The following is a 27,827-nucleotide window of genomic DNA, read 5'->3' as shown; positions in this document are numbered from 1 at the left end:
GAAGACGTGAATGTTTTGTCTTCGCAGATGCGCGGCCACTGTCGCCAGGCACTTGGTAAAGACCCTGGGTGCTGTTGTTACTCCGAAGGGAAGAACTTTGAACTGATAGTGATTCCCTTGAATAGTGAACCTGAGGTATTTCCTGTGTGAAGGGTGTATGGGTATGTGGAAGTATGCATCCTTTAGGTCTAGCGTGGCTAGGAAATCTCCCTGACTGAGTAGTGGGAGAACCTGCTGTAGGGTGAGCATATGGAAATGCTCTGACAGAATAAATTGGTTTAGGAGTCGCAGGTCTAGAATAGGTCTGAGCGAGCCGTCCTTTTAAGGGATTAAGAAGTACAGAGAGTACACTCCTGTTCCCTGCTGGTTGATGGGCACTACTTCTATTGCTCCTTTTGTCAGCATAGCTAGCACTTCCTGCTGTAATAATGCCAAGTGCTCGACTGACATAGGACGGTGCTTTGGTGGTATGTGGGGTGGGGTGGACTTTAGTTCTAGACAGTACCCGTGCTGGATGATGTCCCTGACCCACCTGTCTGTGGTGATGTTTTTCCACGCGGACAGGAACAGCTGGAGTCGCCCCCCGACAGGTGTTATGTGGTCGGGGGGTAAGGAGAGGGCGTCACTGTTTGTTTTTTGGAGAGGACCTGGTGTTGCCATAACCACGTCCTCTGCCTTTGGTGCTGGCTCCACGATATCCACCCCTGTTGTTTTTGTCATGTGTGCCGTGTGTGCCACTTTTAGCATACTGCTGCTGTGACCCCTGACCCTTTGTTGCTCCCCTATTTCCGGGGCGACGAAAGGAGCCACTGCGAAAATGCTGCGTCTGCAGAGCCCCCATTGACTTCGCAGTGTCAGTGTCTTTCTTTATTTTTTCTAGGGTAGTGTCGACGTCTGGGCCGAATAAGTATTCTGTGTTAACTGGTAAGTTCAGGATATTGTTTTGGATCTCGGGCTTGAAGCCTGAGATGCGTAACCAGGCATGGCGTCGTAGCATGACGCTTGTGTTTATTGCTCTAGCCGCTGTGTCAGCTGCGTCGAGTGCGCATTTTATGGATGCATTAGTGAGGAGTCGTCCTTCCCTGATGAGTAGTTCGGCTGACTCTTTATACTCATCTGGTAGATGTTGGAGCAGTGACTCTAGCGTGTCGTAATGTGACCTGTCATAGCGTGCCAGGAGTGCATGTGTATTGGCAATGCGCAGGATGTTCGCTGCTTGCGCTGCAATTCGTTTGCCCGATGTTTCTAGGACTTTTGACTCCTTGTCTGGGGGAGGAGCATCACCAGTTGTCTGTGAGTGGGCTCTCTTGCGAGCATTGACAACCACAATGGAGTCCAATGGCAGCTGACCCCTAATATATTTAGGGTCACCGTCTGCAGGCCTGTACTTTTTTTCAATCCTTGGATTTAACACCTGTGCTCTTGTGGTGTCCTTGAAAATGTCTTTGGCAGGTTTGAGAACCCCTTTTAACATGGGCAGAGTTTTGACAGTTTTCTATGAAGATGCAAAAGTGTCAAGCAAGAAGTCTTCTTCAATGTCATCAGAATGGAGTTCCACCCCATGATGATCAGCAGCCCGTTCGATGAGGGCATTAAAGGCAGCAGTGTCCTCCGTGGGAGACGGTTTTACGTTATAGAGCTGCGCCTCCTGGGTATGTGGCGTGTCCCCTTGGTCTGTGGGGTATTCCCATGCCTGATCCTGGTCTTGTAGATGCTCATCAGGATCTACGTCTCCAGGGTAGATGGTATCATCCCCGCCATAGTCCTGTATTGCGTCCGAGTCGGAAGGCGTAGGAGAAAAGCACTGCGGATTTGGATGGGAGGGTTGGAAGTGTTCCTGGAGCACTGGTTCCGGCCCCGCTGGCAGTTTGCGTTTAAGAGGAATTTTGTAGGGCTCCTCTTCCCTAACTGGCGTTATTTTGCGTTTGTGGAGCATTAGCCTGCCAGTGTCGGCGTCGATAAATTGTGGCCCCGAAGAGTCTAGCTCTGTGAGCCCAGAGATGGTGGACTGTGTGTGGAGGACACGTGTCTGAATCTCGAATAGTTTCAGTGCCGAGGGCGGTGGCAACCCAAACATAATGTTGGTGGGCTTCGAGTGCGTTTTAGAGGTTTTGGTTGTGTCGGGACCCGAGTGGAGGACTGCCCGGTCACGGATACGTTGCAAAGATTTGGAGACCTGCTGCACAGTGAACGCCGCTGGTGGTTTGATGGGCACCGTAGTGGTAGGCGTCGAGGCCGGCCCCGACTTTTTTACAGGAAGGGTTTCATCGGTCCGAAGGGAGGTATCGACGCTCGACGCAGCCGAAGACTTAGTCGGCGCCGTTGCGCTAGATGTTGACGTAGCCGGCGCGGCCATTTTAACTGCGATGTCGGTGCCGCAGGTCTCGGTGCCTTGTGGTGCCCGAGGGCTTTCTTTTTCTGGTTGGCAGCCGCATCTGCCGCGGTGAGCTCGGCACCGAAGTCTCTTTGTACACGGTCGGGGCCGATGACCTTTTTTGGTGTCGGAGTAGTGGATGGCTTCGACGTCTTCGATCCGACCACCACCAGTTTCACTTTCGGTTTTGAAGGGACTGGTGCGATGGATGGTTTTGGGTTTACGAACCCGGTCGTCTTCGGTAATATTGGCGCTTGCAAAGTGTTCGATGACGGGCCGGAAGGCGGGGCCGAAGAACCATGTGTTTGATCTTGGGTAAGGCCCGAAGGCGATCCCTCGACCGGAGCCTTCTGACGACGTACTGTTTCGGCCTCCGTTTCGACGGATTGGCCTAGCTTCCTCGGAGAGCAGTCTTCTTCGGCCCCGTAGGCCTAGTCGTAGTCTCCTACCTCATCGACGGCTTCTTCACGTTAAAAGATCACTTCATCGTCGTCTTCCGATCGGGAATCATGATCGGAAGCGGGGCTTGAGACTACTTCTTCCACGCTCTCGGCGTCCTCGTCGCTGAATATGTTGGTTGGGGCCGGCGCTGCTTGTTGCGCCTCCAGTCTCTCTGCTCTTCGATTCCGCAGAGTCTTTTTGGATCGGAATCGGGCACAGGCCATGCATTTCGATTCGTCGTGATCCGGCGAGAGACATTTATTGCAGACCGTGTGGACGTCGATATGGGGGTACTTCGCGTGGCATAGCGGACACCTTTTGAATGGAGTCCTCGATTCCATCGTCGATGGAGCTTCGATGTTCGGACCAAACGGATCCGAAAGTTGGTTAGGAAGGTGCGAAGCACTAAAGTAAGTAGTCGACACCGAACGGGAACAGTACCGACGAAACTAAAGGCCTTTTGGCCTAAAAAGTGAATATTCCTAAGTTGAGCTAAGATAGCACATCCGAACCCAATGGCGGAAAAAAACAATCTAAGGATGGAGAGGATGCCCATGCGCACTGTAGTCCAGGGGAGGAGCCACCTATCTCGTGATACTTCGAAGACTCTTCCAGGACAACAATGTGCAATCATCCGGACCCAACACTAGGCGGCGATCTATGCACAGATATGAATTTAGCAGCCCACATGCCTCGAACGGCTCTTTCACTTGCTCTTGTTCTGCGAATGCGCGGGGTTTCGGCGAAGTCGGCGGAGCAGAGGTTTCTCTCGGGTCCATGGAAGGAGACTCTTTAATTGACGTATTTGGGTCCGGTGTTGTGGAGGGATTTGTAGGCGTGGGTGAGTAGCTTGAAAGTTACTCTCTTCTCAACAGGGAGACAGTGGAGGTCTCGCAGGTGATGTGTTCATGCCGTGGTAATGCAGAGGACAAGTCTGGCCACGGTGTTCTGGATGTGCTGGAGTTTGCGTAGCAGGGATTTGTTGATTCCGGCATAGAGGGAGTTTCCGTAGTCCAGTCTGCTTGTTATGAGTGCGTGGATTACGGTCTTTCTGGTTTCGGGGCTCATCCATTCGAAGGTCTTGCGGAGGGTGTTGAAGCAGGTGGAGGCGACAGAGTTGATCTGGCGGGTCATGGTGAGGAAGGAGTAGAGTATGATGCCGAGGTTCCAGGCGTGGTCCGTGGGTGTGGGGATGCGGAGGGCGGTGGGCCACCAGGTGTTGTCCTTAGCAGAGGGGGTGGGCATGAGGACGAGGCTTCACCAGCAGATGGTTAATAACATGAAGCAGTACCAATGGGTCCTATAATTTAGAAGACCTAGAACATCTAGATTTTCGGAAGACTCTCCCCCAGTCGAATCTTTTTACTCCACTACAACAAGCTCTATATTGGATTACACCTTTGAAAGCCTTGAGTTGTTCCCATACATCCTCGGGTTCAAAATGGGGGACAAGGGTGACAGCAACCATCGCCCCCAGGAAATTTAACTCACAGCTACTGCACCTAGTTCAATCAGGTCAGACATATCCATAGGGCCTATTCACACCTTAAATCTAAAAAGCATCAAATGCACAACAAACAACTCAAACGTGCAGGCTGAAGCTGTAATACAACTCTTTAATTCGCAAGCTTTCAGCACAGATGACCAAATCGCTCACTGGGGACATTTTACAGCCATACTGCTAAAAAAGCTTGCAGATACTCTCTCCACAAAAGACAACTCTGAAAAAATGTGGAAAAAATAAAATACAGGAAGAGGAGAGAGTACAGCTCAAGTTACTCAAAAGATCAATAAACTCAATTCTGCGTAAGCTGAGAAGATCCCCAGGAACATTAATGCACGAGCTTCCCTGAATCATCAAAGAGCAGCGCTAAAAAGATTGAAATGGAACATCAAGAGAGATTGCAAGAACGAAACCTGGGCAAAACTCCTATACGATACGAACCGTAACAACAGTGCCCGCTTCTGGAAAACTGTGAACGGGATCATGCGCCCACAACTTAAGGGCATAGGGTCTCACATGTCAGAATCAAATTAGATAAAATATCTTACCAGTCACTTTAATAACCATACAGAAAATGCAGGAGCTAAAACGGTCAACAGCTGGATTCCAGAGGGACAAGCTGAAGCAAGCGTATCCGACATAAGGGAGCAGGAGTACCCAGCCACAGGATCCAAACCATCAGGCGTAGCGAGCTGCCCGCTGTCACTCTTAATTAAAAAGCAGATCGCCAAAGGGAGGAAAGAAGGAGCCCCGGGAACGAATGGCATGCCACCTGCCCTGTTCAAAGCGAAGAGTGAAGAATGGGCAGATGTCCTACAACCTCTATTTCTGGAAATTAGGCTGCTAAACAGAATACCAGAATCCTGGAGGGGCTCGACAATAGTCCCAATTCACAAAAAAGGGACACGGCCGAGCCCAACAACTACCGCCTAGTAGCTCTGATTGATAATGAAGCAAAATATTTTGCGGGCACCATATTAGAGGAGCTCACAGTCTGGGCTGAGACGAACCAGATAATATCGCTGAATCAGACCGGCTTCCACAAAATGACTAGCACATCTACAAATATCCTTGCAATCTCACTAATAAGGAAAAGCTACCAAGTTACCTCTACATCTGTGTTACACTGACTTCAGTGCTGCCTTTGACAATGTCGAGAGAGGCAGACTGCGGGGGAAACTGGCGCGATGGGGCATTTCACAGACTACCTTAAACATGCTGATGCTTCTACACACGGACACTTGGGTGCAGGTGAAACTAGGCGGTGGCACCCACCTCTCCTCAAAAGTACTAACAACAAAAGGACTGAAACAGGGTTGTGTGCTTGCACCAACCCTGTTCAATTTAATCATGGCTGACCTTCCAAAGGTGCTTGACGCCTGTAACTACCACTCTCCAAGGGTGGGAGGGAGAACTTTAACCAATCTCATGTACGCAGACGATGTAGTTCTGCTCAGTCATACTTACGTCGGTCTTCAACACCTATTAACGGAAATGCAGAAATATGCAACAGAAAACAACTTAAAAATAAACCTGAGCAAGACAAGGACAATGTCAATAAATGATAAAAAGAACACACAGAAGAACTGTTCCTTGGCGGCACCAAAATTGACCCAGCCTGTGAGTATAAGTACCTAGGAGTCATATTCGACAAGGAAGGGTCGTTTTGGCGTCAGAAAGAGGAACTAAAAAGGAAAGGTCTGTTGACTGACCTGACGATGAAATCTGGCAAACCAATTGATGGGACCGACTCTGACCCCGCCCCTGTGAAGCTGACTAGCAGACGGGTAAAAGGACTTAGCGGAACCGCATCAAGGATGCTTACCAGCAGCAGAGGGACACATCTTGCAATAAGCAGAGACAATTTGATCTGACAAATCGGCAAGCAGGGCTGGAATAAAGATAATCTGAGACAAGCACATCACAGCATCCAGCGACCCATTGACTTTCCTTAACTAGCACAATCTAACTGTGATTTTAAACTGCAATGAATTTTCCATTTTGGGATTTTAATTGGTTTTAATAACGATGTTTTAAGAATTTTATAGTGTTATTATTGCAATGGTTTTAATTAACTATGCAATAATAAAATAAACTAAAACTTAGTGTTTCACAAAGGTAATGAGACCGATAGCTGCTTGGTTACATTCCAGAGGTGTGCGTCTGATTGTGTATCTGGACGATATTTTAATTATGTCGAGAATTGGCAGATGAACATACAATGCTGGACGTACGTGCAATAGAGGATTCTAGGGTTTGTGATAAACCGAAAGAAATTGTGTCTGAAGCGCACAAAGGAAACTGTGTTTAGGGGTTTTCAGATCTGGACGTTGGATTGTACATTGAAGGTGCCGATGGAAAAGGAAAGAAGATACGCAGAGAGATTCGAAAAATGTTCGCATGCGAGTGGATGAATTTGAGAAAGAGAGTGAGGGTCCTAGGACTACTGTCAGCCTCCATTCAGGCAGTATTCCCAGCTCCACTACATTATCACACACTACAGAGACTGAAAACAAGGTACTTACACGGGGGTGACTTACTCTCAGGAGGGACAGTTAGATCTGGAAGCTGGTGGTTGAAAAATTTGGACGCATTGGAATGGAAGGGCAATATTTGGGCCAGTTCCAGATGTAATAGTAGAATCGGATGGTAGTCTACAGGGCTGGGGTGCAAGGTGTGGCACGTTGACGACAGGGGGAAAGTGGACAGATCAGACAAGTTACTTACCTTCGGTAACGATGTATCTGTAAGAAACATTAGTTAGTTAGATTCCTCACCTTAGACTATCCCCAGGTGTAAGGCTGGATCCGGAAAGATTTTATCAGCAATACCCCTTGCGCGTCGCTAGGCTTCATCTGCGGCTCCGCGTCCGTCGTCGGGCGCCGGAATGACTTCTTCGGAGTACTTAAGACGCCGCCCTCGCGCGCTGACGTCAGTTCTTGTACACAGCTTTCCGCGCCAGGAACGCAGAGCCATGCAAGAGACCGACACTGGTGCCGAAAAGTCTAGGGCCCTGAAAAGGATAACCTTAACCCTAGATGTCGGTTCACAGAACGGGGAGGATGGGTGGGTCGGTGAGGAATCTAACCAACTAATGTTTCTTACAGATACATCGTTACCGAAGGTAAGTAACTTGTTCATCTGAAAGAAACACGTTAGTTAGATTCCTCACCTTAGAATAGATACCCCAGCAATGCCAACCCCGGTGGTGGGTCTGCAAACCAAGATCACACCAGAAAGTCCTGGAGAACAGAACGGCCAAAGAAGCCGTCTCTCCGGACTTGGCTGTCCAGGCAATAATGCTTGGCAAAAGTGTGCAGCGAGGCCCACGTTGCTGCCTGATAGATGTCCTGCAAGGGGACTCCTCGGCCCAGGGCAGTAGTCACCGCTGTGGCCCAGGTGGAATGGGCCCTCAGTCCTACAGGAGGATCCTTTTTAGCCAAGGAGTAACAAGCTTTTATTCACAATACGACCCACCGCGAGATGGTTCGCTTGTGTACCGCCCGCCCCTTCTTAGCACCCACGTAGCCAACAAAGAGTTGGTCGTCCACCCGGAACTGTTTTGTGCGGTCCAAATAAAAGGACAGCGCCTGTTTTGGGTCCAGACGGTGGAGCCTCTCTTCCTCCTTCGAAGGATGAGGAGGCGGAAAGAAGGTGGGCAACGTGACAGACTGCCCGATGTGAAAGGCAGTCACCACTTTCGGAAGAAAGGAAGGACGAGTCCGGAGGACAACTTTGTCCGGATGGACAGAAAGAAAAGGAGGCTTAGAAGATGGAGCCTGGAGCTCACTCACCCGTCTAGCCGAGGTGATGGCTACCAGGAAAGCAGTCTTAAGAGTCAGAAGACGAAGGGGACAATTATGAAGAGGCTCAAAGGGAGCGCACATCAAATATGTCAAGACCAGGTTCAAATCCCACGGAGGCATTACGAAAGGGACAGGAGGAAACATGTGAGTAATGCCTTTGAAGAAGCGAGAAACAGGGGATTTGAAAAGAGAAGGCTGATCAGGAAACCGTAAGAAAGCAGAAATAGCTGAAAGATAACCTTTAAGAGTGCCCAGAGCAGAGCCCTGCTGTGCCATGGAAAGAAGAAAGAGGAGAACCTCAGAAATAGGGGCGGAAAGGGGATCCACTGCCTTTGCTGTGCACCATGCCACAAATTTGTTCCACCTGCAGGCGTATACCGATTTTGTGGAGGGACGCCTGGCTGCCAGAATCACATCGCAGACTTCAGGAGGCAAGTCAAATGGCACCACTCAATCTCCACGCATGGAGGTGGAGACTGGACAGGTTCGGGTGGAGGACCGTACCCTGCTGCTGCGACAGAAGGTCCTCCTGAAGAGGCAGTCGTATCGGGGGATCGATTGACAGACTGAGTAGCTCGGGATACCAGTACCTTCGTGCCCAATCCGGAGCTACCAAGATGACTTGGGCCCGGTCGCGCCTGATCTTCTTCAGCACTCTGGGCAGAAATGGTATATGCGGAAAGGCGTACAACAGACCGCAACTCCACTCGCGACGAAAGGCGTCCCCGAGCGAGTGCCGCCTTGGAAACTCCAACGCGCAGAACTGCTGTCATTGCGCGTTCTCTTCGGTGGCGAATAGATCTAACCAAGGCTCTCCCCACTGCCGAAAGAGGCATTGCGCCACGTCCGGGTTTAAACGCCATACGTGATCCATCATGCACCGGCGGCTGAGTTCGTCTGCTCTGGCGTTCAGAGAGCCCGCCAGATGTTGAACCACCAGGGTGATGCCCTGATGTTCCAGCCATGTCCAGAGGCGCAGAGCCTCCTGACAAAGGGTCCACGACCCCACCACGCCCTGTTTGTTGCAATACCACATGGCGGTGGTGTTGTCCGTGAACACCTGCACCACACTTCCCTGGACAACAGGAAGGAATGCCTTCAGTGCAAGTCGGATCGCTCTCAGTTCCAAAAGGTTGATATGGAGCCGAGACTCTGCCGGAGACCAGAGTCCTCTGATCTCCGCCTCCCCCATGTGGCCCCCCCCATCACAGGAGGGACGCATCCATCACTACTACTTGCTCCGACTGGGGTAGGGAGAGGGATCTGCCGTTGACCCAATCGCGGTCCGTAAGCCACCACTGCAACTGCTTTGCAGTGCCCTTCGAGATCAAGACATGGTCGGACAGGTTGCCCCGATGCTGGGCCCACTGAAACTTCAGGTCTCACTGCAGAGCCCGCATACGCCACCTGGCGTGATGCACTAAAAGGATGCAGGAGGCCATCAGACCCAGAAGCCGCAGCACCAACCTGACCGAAACCCGGGATAGAGGCTGAAAGATGGGAATCAGAGCCTGAATATCCCATCCCGGACCCGCTGTTCCGGAGGATAAGCCCGGAACAGCACCGAGTCCAGAACCGCTCCGATGAAGAGGAGCTTCTGGGAGGGACTCAGATGCGACTTCGGCACATTGATGGAGAACCCCAGCAAATGCAGGAGGTCGGCCGTAGTCAGGAGGTGGGAGACGACTTGCTGGGGCGAGCCCGCCTTCAACAACCAGATGAGCTGCGACCACCGCCATCACTTTCGTGAACACCCGAGGGGCACTGGTGAGGTCGAAGGGGAGCACAGTAAACTGAAAATGCTCCTGACCCACCGTGAACCGCAGGTAACGCCGGTGGGCCGGCAGGACGGGGATGTGAAAATAAGCATCCTGCAAGTCCAACGCTACCATCCAGTCTCCTGGGTCCAGGGCAGCCAGAACCTGAGCTAAGGTGAGCATCTTGAACCTCTCCTTCCGGAGGAAGGCGTTGATGCTCCTGAGGTCCAAGATAAGCGCGGGGACACACTGTCTAGTGTAACCAGGTGCTTTATAAACTCGATTATATTATATATTATAAGGCGTAGGCCCCCTTTGCCCTTCTTGGGAACCAGAAAGTAGTGGGAATAACAACCACGGCATACTTCTGGACCAGGAACGCGCTCGACGGCCCCTTTGGCCAAGAGGGCCGTAACTTCCTCCCGTAGAAGATTCAAGTGATCCCCGACATGCGGTGGCATGGCTGGAGGGTAGTCTCGAAGGGGAGGGAGTAGCCATTTCGGACGATTTGCAGCACCCACCTGTCCGAAGTGATGGAACGCCAGTGGAGCAGGTGATGGCGAACTCTGCCTCCCACTGGCGTGGAATGGGCCTGAAAGCACGGACTAGGAAGGCTTTGAGGCGGATGCTGCTGGGGTGGATGTGGATGGACTGGCACGTTGTCCCCCTGTAAAGCCTTGGCGGAATCCACGTCCGCGACCACGTGGAAGATGGTTCTGCGGCCTGTGGCTAGGCGGACGTGAGGGGGCGCCCCTTCCTTGGCCACGTAAGGAGCGAAAAGCCGAAGTTTGCGGGCGCGTGGCCGAGAGACCAAGGACTTGGCCGTAGCCCTGGAGTCCTTAACTTAAAGCGCTCGAGCGCACTGTTTGCTTTGTCGCCAAAGAGGCGATTGCCATCAAAGGGCATGTCCATGAGGGTGCTCTGGACATCCCCGGAAAAAGACGTGGACCGCAACCAGGCGTGACGACGAAGCGCCACCGTGGACGACATTGCCCTGCCAAGCGAGTCAGTCGTGTCCAAACCACATCGGATGGCATACCGAGCTGCGTCCCGCCCGTCGGCAAGAGCCTGGGCGAGCCGTGTCCGGGCCTCCTCCGGACATAAGGGCAGCACGTCCTCCACCGTATCCCACAGAGAGTGGGAGTAACGGTCCAAGAGACAAGCGGTGTTAATAGACCGCAGCCCTAAACTAAGGTAGGAGAACAGCTTTTTGCCAAACTGCTCCAGTCTCTTGGATTCCCGATCCAGGGGAGCGGACGGGAAGGAGGTCTGGGAAGTAGATGCCTGGATAACCAGGCTCTCAGGGGTGGGGTGTTGGGACAGAAAACTGGGGTCGCCCGGGGCAGGGCGGTTGTGTCGGGCCACGTTCCGATCCACAGGAGGTACTGTGGAGGGCTTGGACCAGGTGCCCTTGAGAACGTCCATCAGTGCTTCGCTAAACGGCAGCAGAGGCTCCGAGGACCTTGCTGACGGTTGGAGCACTTCAGTGAGGAGGTTTGTCCTCACGGCCACAGTAGGGAGCTCCAGCCCGAGGGCTTCGGCCGCCTTACGCAATGCCACAGAAAAGGTAGCACCTTCCTCCGAAGCCACGGTTGGAGGAGAGATGAAGCCAGTGTCAGGGGAGGTATCAAGTCCACTGGCATCCCCCAGCTCATCTGCCCAGTCCTGTGATAACTGGCCCTTGCGGGCCAGAGGGTCCTCAGACCAATCCCAGTCGCCACCATCATACGATTCCTGATAAACAGGGGGAATAAACGGAGCCGGACGGAAGATGAAATGGTCATCCGTCAGATGCGGCGCCGGATGGCGCTGCACCCGGACCGGGGCTGAACCGGGGAATGGCGGCATCCGGAGACGGCGCCAGGGGTGGAACCGGTATCGACGCCTGCGGAGGAGGCGTCGTGAGGTCGACCGGCATCGACTGAGATCCAGGCCTGGATCCCACGGGGACCTGCAGCGTCAGGACCGAAGTCGACGATGGCGCCGGAGCTGCCGGCTCGCTAGGCCGCCCAGTTGAGCCCCCGGGGCCCGAAGGCGCGCCAGGCAGGCGTCAACGGCTGAGCCAGGCCCCTCATGGCCAAGAGGAAGGCACTGATCTCCGCCGGAGTCGCGTCAGTCCCAGGGACCGGTGGGTATGGGGACGGACGCTGCTCCTGCGGAGCCGCGGGGGTGGTACCACCCGGACCCTCGACCGAGTCGCGCGAGGGGAGTCCGAAGTGCGATGCCGTCTCTTGGACTTCTTACCATGCTTCGACTTACCCGAAGACTTGGAACCCAACGAGCGGTGATAGTGGCTGCGGCTTCGCGACCGGTCCTTCGACCTCCTCTTGGACCGGGACCGTGAACGGCGCCGAGTGCCGGAGCTCGAGAAGCTTGCGGGACCGCTCCCGCCTAGACTTCGAGGTCAAGGCCTGGCAGTCGAGGCACGACTCCGCATCGTGGTCGGCCCCAAGGCAGTAAAGGCACCGGCGATGGTGGTCCGTTACCGACATCAGTCGGTGACATGAGTCACAGGCTTTAAAACCAGGTATCCTACCGGCATCAGTTCGAGTCGACGAGTAGACAAAAGAGTCCAAAGTTTTAGTCAAAAAGTGATCAAAGAGGTAAGCTCTTCCCGGATCGGCTCTGCCTGGCGCGGAAAAAAGAAGAACTGACGTCAGCGCGCGAGGGCGGCGTCTAAGTACTCAGACAACGTCATTCCGGCGCACGACGCTGCCGACGGTCGCGGAGCCGCAGACGACACCTAGCGACGCGCAAGGGGTATTGCTGACGAAAAATCTTTCCAGATCCAGCCTGACGCCTGGGGATATTCTAAGTTGAGGAATCTAACTAACGTGTTTCTTTCAGATAAACCATTACTGAAGGCAAGTAACTTGTTCTTCTGATGCATACATCTGCCTGTGGATTCCTCACCTTATGAATAGAATCCCACAGCAATCCCACTCCCGGAGTAGGGTGTCCACCCTTCTATACCAAAACGGCCTGCAAAACAGTGCGCGCAAAATGGCCGTCCCTCCTCACTTCGGAATCTAAGCAGTAATGCTTCGCTAAAGTGTGGAGGGAGGCCCAAGTTGCGGCTTCACAGATGTCCAATACAGGAACACTCCTGGACAAGGCAGAAGTAGACGACTTAGCCCTGGTGGAATGAGCTATAATGCCTACAGGAGCCTCCTTACCGGCCAAGGATTAACATATCTTGATGCACAAGATGATCCACCTGGATAAAGTGTGCTTGTGCACTGCCTTGCCCTTCATACGACCAGCATATCCAAAAAAGAGCTGATCATCTTGACGGAAGTCTTTTGTTCTATCAAGATAGAAACTAATCGCCCTCTTAGGGTCCAAACGGTGTAGCCTTTCCTCCTCCTTGGAAGGGTGAGGGGGAGGATAGAAAGTAGGGAGGGTAATGGACTGTCCTAGATGGTAGGGAGTTACCACCTTAGGCAGAAAAGCAGCCCTGGTCCTGAGTACCATCCTTTCAGCATGTATGGTCAGAAAAGGAGGCTTTGAACTCAAAGCCTGGCGCTCACTCACCCTCCTAGCCGAAGTGATAGCCACTAGAAAGACATTTTTAAATGTCAGGAGTCTCAATGGACAACTATGCATAGGTTCAAACGTAGAACCCATTAAAAAAGTCAACACCAGATTTAAATCCCACTGGGGCATAATAAAAGGAGTGGGCGGAAACATGCTAGTAAGCCCCTTACTGAACCTTAAGACTATTGGAGACTTAAAAAGAGGCTGATCGGGCAAACAAAGAAATGCAGACAAAGCCGACAAATATCCTTTAACAGTGGCTACAGCACAACCCTGCTGAGCCAAATGAAGTGAAAAACAAAGAACATCAGAAAGATGCGCTTTCAGAGGATCAATAGATTTCTCTCCACACCATCTAACAAATTTCGACCACCTGTAGGAGTAGATAGATTTGGTGGAGTGGAGGTGGGGGTGTAGAACCTGCCCCTCCATCTGAGAGAGGAGGTCTGCCCTGAGAGGGAGAAGGAGTGGAGGGTGCGACGAGAGGTGAAGAAGGTCATGTAAGACACCCTTCTTGGCCAGCTCGCAATTCCAGAAGATGGATATGAGACAATCTTTCCTCTGAAGACCAAAGACCCTTGATCTCCAGATCCCCCAGATGAGCACCCCACCCTAGGGTAGAGGCATCCGTTATCACTGTGGCAATAGATGGAGGAAGATGAAAGGGCTTTCCTTGAGTCAGATTACCCTCCACGCTCCACCAAGACAGACCTGACCTGATTCGCAGATTGCTCCAACTTCTTAGAATCTATATCTGCAGGAGCCTGCGAAAACGCCCCTGATGACTGCTTCGAGCAAGAAGCCTGCACCAACAGACTTTCAGGAGAGGGGTGAGAGGAAAGAAAAACCGGGTTTCCAGGAGCAGGTCTATACCTTCTTGAGATTGTTTTCCGAATTGCAGGAGCTGAAAGAGGATTGTGCCACACCTCCAGTATTGGCTCAGTCAGAGCATCATTAAATGGTAAAAGTGGCTCAACAACCGAAGATGGAGAGTGAAGAACTTTAGTGAGAAGATTAGGTTTATACTCCGCTACAGGAAGCTGTAAGTCCAAAAGTTCCTCACAATAACTGTATGGTATGGAGCAACCTCCTTAGAGGGGGAAGCCTTTTGAGAAACAAAGTCCCACTCTGGAGAAGTGTCAAGGCCACTTGCCTCACAAGTCCTCAAACACATCCTCTGTATCATACATCTCTCCTTCCTCTCTCTCTTCAACCTGGTACTGCTCCTCTTCCACTAACCTCTGTGCCTCTCTCCTCGAACGCATCTTCGGTTGTGGCGTCGGCGCCGTCGACAGCTCCAGGAGCGGCGTCGAAGGTGGATCCATAGCCGGCGCCGATCGAATCAGAGACTAAGGAAGTAACAGGGGAACCCTACTCACGACGGAACCAGGGTAATATTTATATATAAGAAAACAATGGTTCCTGTGGATAAATAGAACTAATATTTGAAATACTTGTGCACATTCGCAATAAAAGGACCATCTAATGTCAGAGGGCAAGAAAAACTTTCTACACAGTTTGCTCGGTATAACATATTTTATGAAAAAATAAATAAACAAATAAACAATAGGTACACTTCTTTCAGTCAAAAGTAGTACTGTTTGTGCATTGTGTCCCCAAGTGAAGAAATGGAACCAATAAGTGAATATACAAAGTGAATTATTATGTACACGGTTTCCATCAGTTGTGAAAAACGACCATTCTTATACAGTATTTTTTACAGCTTCAGTACACAATGATACGGGCTGGGTAATGGTCTGTTCTTTTTTACTTGTCTGATCGAATCAGAGAGGCTTCACGGGATGGAGCCGGGGACTGACCATACGGCGTCAATATCCTCGGAGCCGGAAAAGACCAGGACGGCATCGCTGGCATGAATGGCATAAAGGGGGCCTGAGGATATTGATGAGGCACGCCCAAAGTATATGCCAAGGGACCCAAGGGACCCGAAGGTGCTCCAGAGGGGTACAATGCTCTGGTGAACACACCATAAATGGTATTAAGGAAATGTGACGGATCAGAACCTGGCGTCGGAAACTGAGGGTAAGATGCCGGTTCCAGATCCGATTGAGGTACCTCTGGAGTCGGCGCCGCTGAAGTCACAGGAGGAACTGCCGGAGCCGAAGGAACCTCATCATCAGCCGGATTCGTCGGTGAGAATCTCAGCGTTGTAGCCTGCTCTGGAGTCCCCTTATAGGAAGGAGATTGAGTCGGAGTCACCTGAGGAGACTCTGAAGGTAAAGGAGAAACAAAGTCCTTCTCTCGACGTCGAGGAGCAGGAGAAGGCGACCACGACACCACCGGCTTCGACGACCGACGTCGAGAAGCATGTCTCCTCTTCTTCTTATGCTTCCTCTTGAAGTCGTGAGACGTCGAAGACCTAGACTTTGACCTTTTTCGACCCCTTTTTACTTTTCTTGCCTTGGCCATGTAAAGTTTGGATTCTCTCTCCTTTAACACCTTTGGATTCATCTTCCTGCACGAACAACATCCCTCGACGTCATGGTCCGAAGACAAACACCAGAGGCAATCCTTATGTAGGTCAGTAATTGACATATGTTTACCGCATTCTCTGCATGGCTTAAAGCCGGACTTCCTCGGAGAAGACATTACAAAATAAGAAAACGATACAATCCAAAATACAAAGTATCAAGACTAAGTATAGGAGAGTACCAGGAAAAAAACTTTAGCGTCGACAGCGCGGAAAAAAGGGAACCGACGTCCTCACGCCGACGTGGTCTTCTTATGGCTCCGATGACGTCATGCGGAGCCATGCCGCTGAGACGACCTTGTTGGCGCGGGGAGCTAGGAAAGATTTCCGTGGAATGCTGGTGCAGGGGATATTCATAAGATAGGGGAATCCACAGGCAGATGTATCCATAAGAATTCTAGTATATGCCTTCCCTCCATTTGCTTAGATTCAGAGAGTACTATTGAACGTAAAAAGCGACAAGGCGGAAATGGTGTTGGTTGCCCCCTTTTGGACATCTCAGGTGTGGTATTCAGATGTGATGGGATTGTTGATAGCAGTACTTCTTCCGAGTTTCCTAGATCTATTAGTGAATACAGCAGGGAACAGACACAAATTAGTACTTCAGGGTCAAATGCGACTGATAGCTTGGTTAATTTCAGGAGAGCATGGCATGTGTCAGGATTATCGTTGGAGGCTTCAAAACTCATTAAGGAGTCCTGGACACCAAGAACCTAGGCATAACGATTGGCTAGGAAAAGATGGGTTTGTTGGTGTGTTTCAAGGAGTCTGGATCCCATATCAGCTCTTGCTTGGAAGGTCCTACAGTTCAGTAAATATTTACAGGTCAGCAATTTTGGCTGGTCATGAATAGGAATATAGTATTCCAATAGGAAAACTGGAGGCAGTGAAGAGACTATTAAGGGGTAGAAAGAAGATTAAGGGTCCCACCAGGAGCTAAATATTAGTCTTTGTTGATGTCGATGTTGTACTGCAGAAATTGGCATCCTGGTCTGAGAATGAGTTCCTAGATTTAAAAAGTCTCTCTGAAGCTGGGCATGCTTCTTGCCTGATATTGATTAGGAGGGTCTCGGATGTTAAGGCCCTGGAGATCACGGGACGTAGATATCCACCAGAAGACGTATGTTTCAACCTTAAAAAGAGAATGAAGACTATGTCACGCGCAAGTTTTTTTTACCCAAATTTGGATAAATGTAGGAAGCTGTGTGTGGTAAGATATTTGAGAGAATATGAAAGAAGGACAGAGTCTAAGAGATGTGACAAACCTGAAACTAATAATTTCTTTCAAGAAACTGTTCAAAGCAGTGACTACACCCTCATTATCTAGATGGGTAAGAAAGATAATGAAGAGGTCAGGAATAGATAACTCCAAGTTTGGGGCGAATTCTCATAGGGATCCTATGGCTTCTAAAGCTTATTTGTTAGGAGGAGGCTTAACTGAAATTTTAGCAGCTGCAGATTGGTCATCCAAGTCATTATTTAAGAAATATTATTTTAAACCTGTGGAGTGTGCTGTGAGGAATATTATTGCAAGGCTTAAACATGCATAATATTGGCCTCCATGCCTTGACATAAAATGGAAAATGCTACTTACCAGTATGCATCTGTTCTTGGCATGTAGAGCTTCAGATTCATATACTTGTACATTGATTGCCATCTGGTGTTGGGCTCGGATGTTTGAACTTTGTTTTTGTCTTTGGAAGAAGTTTTTGTAGTCACGAGATAGGTGACTCCTCCCTAGGGTGATAGTGCGCATGGGTATAGACTCCGGATTTCATTAAAGACACGGAGGCTGATATTATCCCGCCCTGTTATTTCCCACCTATAATATTTGTCTTTTGATTTTTTCGCAGGAGGAGAGTAGTTCAGGTAATAAAAGAGAAGATATTGAGGAGATATGGTTCATGTTGTTTACGAATTTTGCTTTCAGCTGGACATTTAAGATTGTTCGCAACAATAGAAGAAAGATGGCTGCCACACAGGGAACTATAAAGTGACTAGAACGTTAACGGATTCTTGCTCTTAGTTCTGTTCATTGTGACGTTGTTGCTGTGAGTTTGCAATTAAAGAGGAATGCATAATATCAGCCTGCATGTCTTTAATAAAATCATGATTTTCTACCCCTAGCAGTGGAAAATCTGAATTTTCTCTAACATCTGATCAACATGCAGGTTGTAGAGATGTTCTCCATTGAATGATAGGCTGAGCAGATGTTGCTGGATTTCCAGCTATAAGCTTGAAATGCGAAGCCAGATGTGGCGCCTAACTGTCCTAGTTACAATGCCGGCAGTGTCAAGGGTGCAGCAGATGGCGGCACTGGATATAGTCTTCCCATCACCGATTTCCTCCTCCCTCTTGAATTCTTCAGGGAGATACTTAAATAACTCCTGCATCTTATCCCACTGGGCACTGTCCTATCTGGAGAAGAGGCCGAAAGAGTTGTCTATCCTCCAGTAGGTAGTGGCCCATACTGCTACCCTCTAACTGTCTGCGCCACAATACTTGCTCCCCTTATCGCATTACATAAACTGTGGCCTGAGGGGAAGCTCATTTGAATGCTGTGTGGATGACTAAGGACTATGGCGAGACATTACCCTAATGTAGAATGGGTCTGTGGGAGAAGGTTTTTACTTTCTCTACCCGACGTGTTACCACCCTGCCCTTGACTGGCTCCTAGAAAACATTGGGTGTTGATTTGAGAACGTCTTTCAACATCAGGAGGAAGTGGAGCTCAATTTAAAGCAGTTCCACAAGGAAGGTGTCTTTCTCGTGGATGACATGCATATCTATTTTGTGGAGACTTGCTGCCTGTTGGACTGCTGTTCCACCTCGTGAAATGCTGTGGTGTTGTCCAGGGAAGATGGCTCGATAGGGTAATCGTTCAAGTCTGGAATCCCTAGGAGATCAACAGTGTAGTCGTCCCGCAGGACATCTGCAGGTGTCAGGTTGAATGGCACCGTGTAGGGAGTCGGTAGGGTCAAAAGGGAAGCCTTCTTAAGAATAGTGAGGGGAACTCTCTAGTGAGTGTGAAATCAATGGTGATTGCGACCTGGGAGGTGGAGGGGGAGAGGGGAGGGGAGGAGGTGGTGGAATTGGGATAATACTAGGGGTGGGCGTAATTTGCGAAATTCACTTACGCAAATTATCGTGAAAATGTTAAAAATCTCCGCAAACACGCGGAAATATCGCAAAGATGCAGAAGTTTTTTTCCCGCCCGTTTGCGGTATTTCCTGCGTGGTCGCGGCTCGCCAACTAACCCATGCGGTTGCTCGCGGGCGCGGCCATCTTGTTTTCACTTGTCTCGCGGTGCATGATCGCGAGGAGAAAAACGTGATCGCGCGACGAATGACGTTACTGCGGGCGCGAACTGTCACGAGACAGCGCAAATGGCTACCAACAATCCAGCATCTCGTGGAGAACGCGACCGGATCGGGAAAACTTGTCGGCGAACGCGGGAATTCAGGTAAGGCGATCGCGCGCACGCGAGAATGTATTATTTTACAGCACGAGCAAGAAAAAAAATTCCGGTAAAATGCGGATTGCGGAAATTGACATTTTCGCGCTCTCTGCGGAACGCGAAAATGTCAAATTATCGCAATTTCCGCGAGCGAAACGGAATTTTAGCCCAGGCCTAGATAATACCCATGTCTTTGTGATGGGCTTAGGAGCCATAGACTGTCACAAGGGAGGGGGCTTTGCTGAGATCAATCCCAATGTGAAGACTTTATGCAATTCCAAAGAGGATTACAATTTTGTGTGTGATATTTGAAGTGAATAATTGAAGTAACAAATAATAAGTGCATTTTCCTTTAGCAAAGGAGAACTAAGCGATAAACATAAATTTCCAGCTTGATACAGGGACATCATTTCATCAATTATAGTTTTATTTAGATACCAATTTTGAATATTAAGGCAGCACGCATTCAGAAAATAAATTGATCAGTGTGATACGGAGTTTCACTGGACAAACCTGATTTCTTGTGTGTGATGTCCACTACCTTCGCAGTGACACTCATTTGCTGCAGTGCTTTTAACAGCTGGTTGGTTTTCCGGTACAGTGAACTAGACATCACCTCTTCCCGTTGCCCGTCTTTGAGAACAGGAAGCTTTGGCACATGCAGTGGTGGTAATGCTTCAAGTTCAGCCTTCATCTGAGATGCCTAAAAAATTATATTTATGCATTAGGCGAGCAGATGGGTAAAAGAAATGTATTCAATAAGGGAACAAAAATGTGAAAGAAAATCAGATGTTATATACCTTTAATTTTAAGAGTGTCACAGCTCAATTTCCAATAAGGTACCATTCAAAAGATAAAAAAAACATCCAGTCACATTAATGTATGCAAGAATGGGTTTTTGTAGAATGCAAAACCTCGCTGTCAAGATACGCTTTATTCGATTAAAATATATGTAATCATAAAAGCACAAAATATATAAAAACGACATACATACAACAATGTAAAACTTAAATGCAATAAAAGCCTATTAAAAATAACAAACTCATCTACTGGTATAGCGTAGGTTAAAATGTTACTATCAGTACCATAATCTCACATCAATATACGACCCTAGCATAAGTAAACTAGTCATCAGTTAAAATTACATTGTATTCCTGGTTCTGACCACCCCTTTCAGATATTTTGTGATGTGGTCAGTAACAATTTCACCATCCAGAAACGACAACTTAAGGAAAGCAGGTCGACTGAGTCTCAAGCCTTGCAGTTTCAAATGGGGCAAAATCCACCTTTTCCTGAGTGAGGTGTAACATTTTATGTCGACTGTGCTGCAGTGTCATCGCAGGGGCCTGGGAAAAGAGCGCGACAAATCATGTGACTGGGGAAAGGTAACTAGATTATGAAAATTGCCTATGTGTAAACGCGTCAATTATAACCTGTCATAATTACGATGGATAAATAATAAATAAGGTTGCATCCCCGCCTTAGTCAAAAGCAATTGATTGGCCCGGACCGATGGTTTCATATTAGAGGATAACCTGATCGACTCTAGATGGTTTAAACATAATGCCTTCAGGTCCCTTCTCATGAGACAGGATAGGGTTTCAGGATTATCACAAAACGCAGATTGATCAAGATCCTGCATAACATTTTTGATGTAGGCAAGCCAGGGAATGCATTTTGCCTAATGAAGGTTCAGGCAGTCCGTTATAACATCCCGATTGAGACCTGTGGTCGCACCTGTCCAAACCCTATGCCACAACAAGATCGGCTGGATTTTAATAAGGTCGGACAGGTACGGCAGCCCCAACTCAGCGTGGCAGGTATACAAAGCCGTGCCCTTTGGCACAGCTAGGAGATACCTCAGGAACCCGTTCTCAACTTGCTGAATAGACTCCGCATTAACATGTCCCCAGATACCAGCTCCATACAGAGCGACTGAGACACATTTAGCTTTGTAAATTGTCAACAGTTCATCAATAGGGCGCTTTCCCAGTTTCCTGGCAAAGTTTATTAAGGCACCAATTGCTTTTGCAAAAAGCAATTTTCTACAATTAACAGCTTTAGACCAGGAACCCCTTTTATCGAATACAATTCCCAGGTATGAGAAGTGATCAGTGAAGTTACGTTTTTCACCATTTATAAAAATGTCACAACACTTTACGCTGGGCTTGCTGCATTTCATAATGAATGTTTTAGAGATGTTGACTTTTAGATCAAGATTTGACATATAGGAAGCAAAGCATGTCACTATTCTTTGTAGGCCAGTTGGAGTGCGGGCTAACAAGACCCTATAATCAGCATATAGCAGCGTACCAATTGACCTCTTGCCAATCCTGGGTAAATCCTGGCAGTCCATGGATAAGGTGTCACCAAGACTGTTAATGTAGAGGGTAAAGAGAAGGGGGGCCAAGACACACCCCTGTCTTACCCCCTTGTCAACAGGAAAGCAGTAACTAAGCTCATCAGTTCTGCCATAACGAACCCTTGCCTCTAAATAGGACTGTTTTAGAAAATTAATTAGTTGAGTTTCCACCCCCATATCCTCTAGAATATGCAAAAGTTTCTGGAGGTTGACACAGTCAAAAGTCGAACTCAAGTCGGCAAAGCACATAAAGAGACTCCCTTTTTTGCCAGAGTGTATTTTCCCAGTATGAGACTCCGGTTCAGGCTCTGTTCCACGGTGTCTAGGCCTTAGCGGAATCCGTACTGGGCCTCTGATATGATGCCTGAGTCCTCCACCCATGACAGCAGTCTATTTAAAACAACACGCCCGGACACTTTCACTAGGGAGTCCAGCAAAGAAATCTGTCTATAACAGGCCAGGTCGTTTATGTCACCTTTCTTGAAGATAGGGACAAGTGTGGACTCTATCCAAGTTGAGGTAAAGCCATGTGTGCAACAGGCCCTTAGGGCCCGGGTTAAAAGTGGGCCCCAAAGCAAAGGGCAAGATTTATAAAGGTCCACTGGTATACTGTATGGGCCTGGAGCTTTTTCCCCTACACTTGTTTCAATAGCCAGGATCACCTCATCCACATTAAAATCACTGCAAATTGGAAGATAGCCTTCGGGACCTGGGCTAGGTTCCTCACAAATAATGGGGGTAGCATTATTACAGTACAAGCATGAAAAATGGGACACCCATTTGTCTTCACCAATTGCATTTACAAGACTAGGTGTATTTTGGGGGGCCAGAAAAGGGGCATTCACTGCCTTCCAAAATCCTTTCAAATCCTTTAAGGCAGATGCTTACTTAAGGGCCTGCCACAGTTCTAATTTAATGGCCTCTACGTTTTTTGATGGACAACTTGTACGCCACCCTGGCCCTTTCAATTACTTCTTGGTCCCTCCTCGACTTGTGCAACAAGGATTTAAGGGCAGCATGTGACTTACTGCACTGCGAATCAAGCCAGCCAAACTTACCCTTGGGGGTGTTTTAGATTTTATTGTCAAATTATTTTGAATAGCTAGTGAGATTTACTAAATGAATTGCAGACATTTATATCCAATGCCTTCTCATTTAGACAGGTTAAGAAGTCTGAGTTATACTGTGTTAAAAGTAGATCAGTTAATTGCAAGGTGTCCTCCCAGGCCCATCTAATCGTGTAACCATTTTGTCTATTAATGGCAATATCTTGTAGGGGCTCGGTGGACATAGATCTGATAGATAACACTCCAGACAGCAAGTCTAGAGTGAAGCTGATAGGGAAATGATCACTGAAGGCTACCAAGTGAGTTTTAAAATTATATAATCTATCGGCGTATCTGTTAGATATTAAAAAGAAATCAATGATGGAAGACAGCCCGAGAACATTAAAAGCGCTACTAAATAATGTGGGTGGGGAGCAAAGGTCATTTACAAAACCCAAATCCATAGAATATTTAACTCTGTTTGGCAACTCCCCAACAGGGGTATGCACAAAGTGAGAGATGTCTCTATCATCATCTAAAGATAGACCACAGTGTCCCCCATCCGCCAAGGTACATGGGCCCACATTAAAGTCCCCTCCCCAAATTAGGCCGCGATCTTTCTCTGTATTCCTATAAATAATATCCAAGTCCTCCTGCAGCTGCCTAATAACTCCCCCCCACCAAAAGGGCAGGGATGTGATTATAAAAATTTGCAAGAACAGTGCAGTGAGATTTGTCAATGTCACTTTTTAGTATCTGATAATAAGTCTTGGATGCCACCAAGTCCACCCTACTTGCATTCAATTTGTATGATAAAAAAATACAAAGGCCGCCCTTATTCCTCCCATGACTGGAGGGCAAATGTTTTGAACCAATTAATGTGTAGCGTTTCAACTGACCAGGTTTCCTGCAAACATAAAATGTCAAAATCATAGATAAATTTGAGCCAGTCTGCGTTGGATAGTTTGGGAGCTAGACCAGCCACATTCCATGAAAGAACGCTCAGCAGGCTAGACCTGAGATCACCCTTTGTTACAGACTCGGGGTGATCACTATCCACATTAAAGTCGTTGGTATGGGGAACGGTATTGTTTGGGAGATATGCAGGAGAAATATTTTTGATAGGTGATAGAGAATCCTGCTTATTTAAACCAGATACAAGATGATCCTCTGCTGTAGCTCTACCTTGCTGAGTATCGCTAGGTAACCACCTACATTGAGAAGGAATATACTACTTACCAATATGCATCTGTTCTTGGCATGTAGAGCTGCAGATCTACACACTGTGCATAGATCGCCATCTGGTGTTGGGTCCGGATGTTTGCACTTGCTTTTGTCTTGGAAAGTCTTTGGAAGTCACGAGGTATGTGACTCCTCCTTTAGATCATAGTGCGCATGGGCATCGGCTCCATCCTCAGATTGTTTTCCACCAGCAGGGAAATGATGGAGCTTTGTAAGAAACAGGAAGGATACCCATGTATGGTGTATCTAAGTAGGATCATACTGGAACAGATAAAGGTAGCCGGGGAGGCGGGTGGGCGTGTGTAGATCTGCAGCTCTACATGCCAAGAACAGATGAATACTGGTAAGTAGCATATTCCGTTCGAGGCACATGAGCTGCAGATTACCCACTGTGCATAGATTGTATAGCAGTATCCCCTCCTAGCGGCGACCACCATTATCTGTTGCAGTAGTTTGAAATAGTGTTTTGAGTACAGCCTGGCCCACACTAGCTTGTTGTTTAGTTTGCACATCAACACACTAGTGTTTTGCGAATGTGTGCGGTGCAGACCATGTAGCTGCTCTGCAGATATCATCTAAGGGAATGTTCCCTAAAAATGCCATTGAAGCCCCTATCTTTCGTGTAGAGTGGGCTTTAGGAGGAACAGATAATGTACGTTTTGCTTTGTGGTAACACATCTGTATGCATTTGACAATCCACTTAGCTATCCCAGATTTTGATATGGGGTTGCCCTTGTGTGGTGGTGAGAAAGACACAAATACTTGTTTGGTCTTACGAAAAGGTTGTGTTCTCTCTATCTAGTACAGTAGTGCTCTTTTGACATCTAAGGTGAGAAGAGGTCTCTATGCGACTGTTTGTGGCTGCGAGCAGAATACGGGCAGCTCCACAGATTGATTGAGGTGGAAGGGAGAAATGACTTTAGGGAGGAATTTAGGATTAGTTCGGAGAACAACCTTATTAAGATGCATCTGCAGAAAGGGTTCCTGAATGGTTAGTGCTTGTAGTTCACTAACTCTTCGTAAAGAAGTAATGGCTACTAGGAAAGCAGTTTTCCATGTTAAGAATTGTAGCTCACATTTATGTGGAGGTTCAAATGGAGGCCCCATTAGTCTTGTGAGAACGGTGTTTAAATTCCACAGAGGTGAAGGTGGTACTCTGGGGGGAATTATTCTTTTGACTCCTTCCATAAAGGCCTTTATGGCTGGTACTCTGAAAAGTGAGAGATGTTGATTTTGTAGATATGCTGCTATGGCAGCAAGATGCAGTCTGATAGACGTGTAGGCTAAGTTGCATCTTTGGAGGTGTAGTAAGTACATAACACTGATCCCCTAGATGTGTTGGATAGACACATCTAGGGGATCAGTGTTATGGCAGTATATTACAAATCTTTTCCACTTGGCTGCATAGCATGCTCTAGTGGTAGGCCGTCTAGCTTCTTTGATGACGTTCATACAGTCAGGAGGAAGGTTAAGGTAACCGAATTCTAGGACTTCAGGAGCCAGATCGCTAGGTTGAGCTGAGCTGGGTCTAGGATCTCTCCATGGTTCTAGGTTAAGAGGCGTGGAGAGGTGTCGTTTTTGGACTACGGAGAGTTCCAGCAGTGTGGTGTACCATGGTTGTACGGCCCAGGTTGGAGCAACTAGGATGAGCGTTAAGTGGTGTTGCTGTAGTTGGCGCACCACTAGTGGAATGAGTGGGAGAGGCGGAAAAGCGTACGCAAATCTGCCCGACCAGTTCATCCATATCGCATTGCCTTTGGACGATGGGTGAGGATACCTGGCGGCGAAGTTTGGGCATTTGGCGTTTTCTTGGGTGGCGAAGAGGTCTATCTGTGGTTGCCCCCACATCTGAAAAAATGGTTGGAGAACTTGTGGATGAAGTTCCGACTCGTGGATTTGTTGTGTTTCACAGCTCAACAGATCGGCTATTGTGTTTTGGACTCCTGGGACATGTTGGGCTAGGAGAAACATGTTCTGAGGTATAGCCCACCTCCATATGCTCTGTGCGAGTTGAGAGAGCTTGAGAGGGTGCGTCCCGCCTTGTTTTTGTATGTAGTACATGGCTGTCATGTTGTCCGTGCGGACTAAGACAGCCTTGCATGTGTTTTTGAAATGCTTTTAAGGCTAGGAATATGGCTAGTAACTCCAGGTGGTAGATGTCAAGTAACCTTTGTTGAGGTGTCCACCTGCCCTGCATGGTGTGATGTAGTAGGTGAGCTCCCCAGCCGCAGAGCGATGCGTCCGCCGTCATGACTATTTGAGGAACTGGCTTGAGGAACGGTCGCCCTTTGGAAAGGTTCTTGGTGTTCCACCACTGCAGAGAGCGATGGGTATGACCGTCTACCAACACCAGATCTGTTAGCTGACCTTGAGCCTGGTTCCATTGGCGTGCTAAGCACTCTTGGAGAGGACGCATCTGGAGTCTTGCATGAGGCACTATGAATATGCAAGAGGCCATCATCCCTATGAGTTGCATGAACACTTGAGCTGGAAGAGAGTGTTGCGGTTGGTATTTGGTGAGAAGAGCTTGCATGCTGGCTATCCTGGCGGGGCTGGGATAGGCTAGTGCCCTTGAGGTGTCCATTGTGGCACCGAGGTATTGTTGTGTGTGGGACGGTTGCAGCTGGGACTTGGCGTGGTTTATTGTGAACCCCAGGTCGTGAAGTTGTTGAATAGTGGCGTGAGTGTGTTGTACACACTAATTGTATGAGCTGGCTTTTATGAGCCAGTCGTCTAGATACGAGAAGACATGGATATGTTGTCTTCTTAGGTGTGCTGCCACCACTAGGCACTTGGTAAACACTCTTGGTGCTGTGGTGACTCCAAATGGGAGTACTTTGAATTGATCGTGCTGACCGTCCACTATGAATCGGAGATATTTTCTGTGAGCGCTGTGAATGGGAATGTGGAAATAGGCGTACTTGAGGTCTAGAGTAGCAAGGAAGTCGCCCTGGGAAAGTAGAGGAAGGACCTGCTGAAGTGTGACCATGTGGAAGTGGTCTGAATGTATGTAGAGGTTTAGAGGTCTGAGGTCTAAAATAGGCCTTAGAGATCCGTCCTTCTTTGGTATGTGAAAATAAAGGGAGTAAACTCCCTTGTTTTGTTGGTGCAGGGGAACTGGGCTCTACTGCACTTTTTTGTAAGAGGGATATTACCTCTTGCTTTAATAGTAACAGATGTTCTTGTGACATTGGACGGTGTTTGGGTGGTAGTTGGGGGGGTAGATGTTAGTTCGACTCAGTAGCCTGATTGAATTATTTGGTGGACCCACCTGTCTGAAGTAATGTTTGCCCAGGCAGGGAGGAATTGGTGGAGTCTTCCCCCCGACTGGAGTGGAATGGTGTGGGGAAGTGGAGGGAAGTCATGGGGTGGAGGTGGAAGCAGAGATGGAGTTTTTGTTTTTGCCTCTGCCTTTTGCTGTTGTTCCCCCTGTAACCACCCCTTTGGTAACCTCTAGTAAAGGTGGATGGGGTGGGAGCCCTGTAAGAGGTGGAGGGTCTATCTGAGGAGTAGCCTCTATGGGTGCTTCTGAAGGATGAGCGACGAAAGGACAGTCTGGGAGCTTGCGATTGCAAGGCACCCATAGATTTGGCAGTGTCTGTATCCTTTTTCATTTTCTCAAGGGATACGTCTACATTGGGGCCAAATAGGTGTTGCTCATCAAAAGGCTGATTAAGTATAGAACTCTGGACTTCGGGTTTAAAACCCGATATGCGTAACCAGGCATGCCTGCGCAAAAGGACACTGGTGTTTATTGCCCTTGAGGCGGTATCTGCTGCATCTAGGGCACACCTGATGGAGGTATTTCCC

General features: G+C 48.7%; 1 protein-coding gene across 11 annotated transcripts in view; it reads right to left on the bottom strand.

Moving 5' to 3' along the window:
* Window positions 1-27,827, bottom strand: part of DCTN1 (dynactin subunit 1) — a 733,647-nt gene that overhangs the window by 65,552 nt on the left and 640,268 nt on the right. For all 11 annotated transcript variants that reach the window (XM_085642808.1, XM_085642810.1, XM_085642809.1 and 8 more), the window contains one exon: window positions 19,881-20,070. In XM_085642808.1, the coding sequence (XP_085498934.1) occupies window positions 19,881-20,070 (190 nt within the window). The remainder of the gene's footprint in view (window positions 1-19,880; window positions 20,071-27,827) is intronic.

Source organism: Triturus cristatus, chromosome 2_2, assembly GCF_964204655.1.
Source record: "Triturus cristatus chromosome 2_2, aTriCri1.1, whole genome shotgun sequence".
Lineage (NCBI taxonomy): Eukaryota > Metazoa > Chordata > Amphibia > Caudata > Salamandridae > Triturus > Triturus cristatus.
The sequence above is the reverse complement of the archived record's forward strand: the minus strand, read 5'-3'. Positions and strand labels throughout refer to the sequence as shown.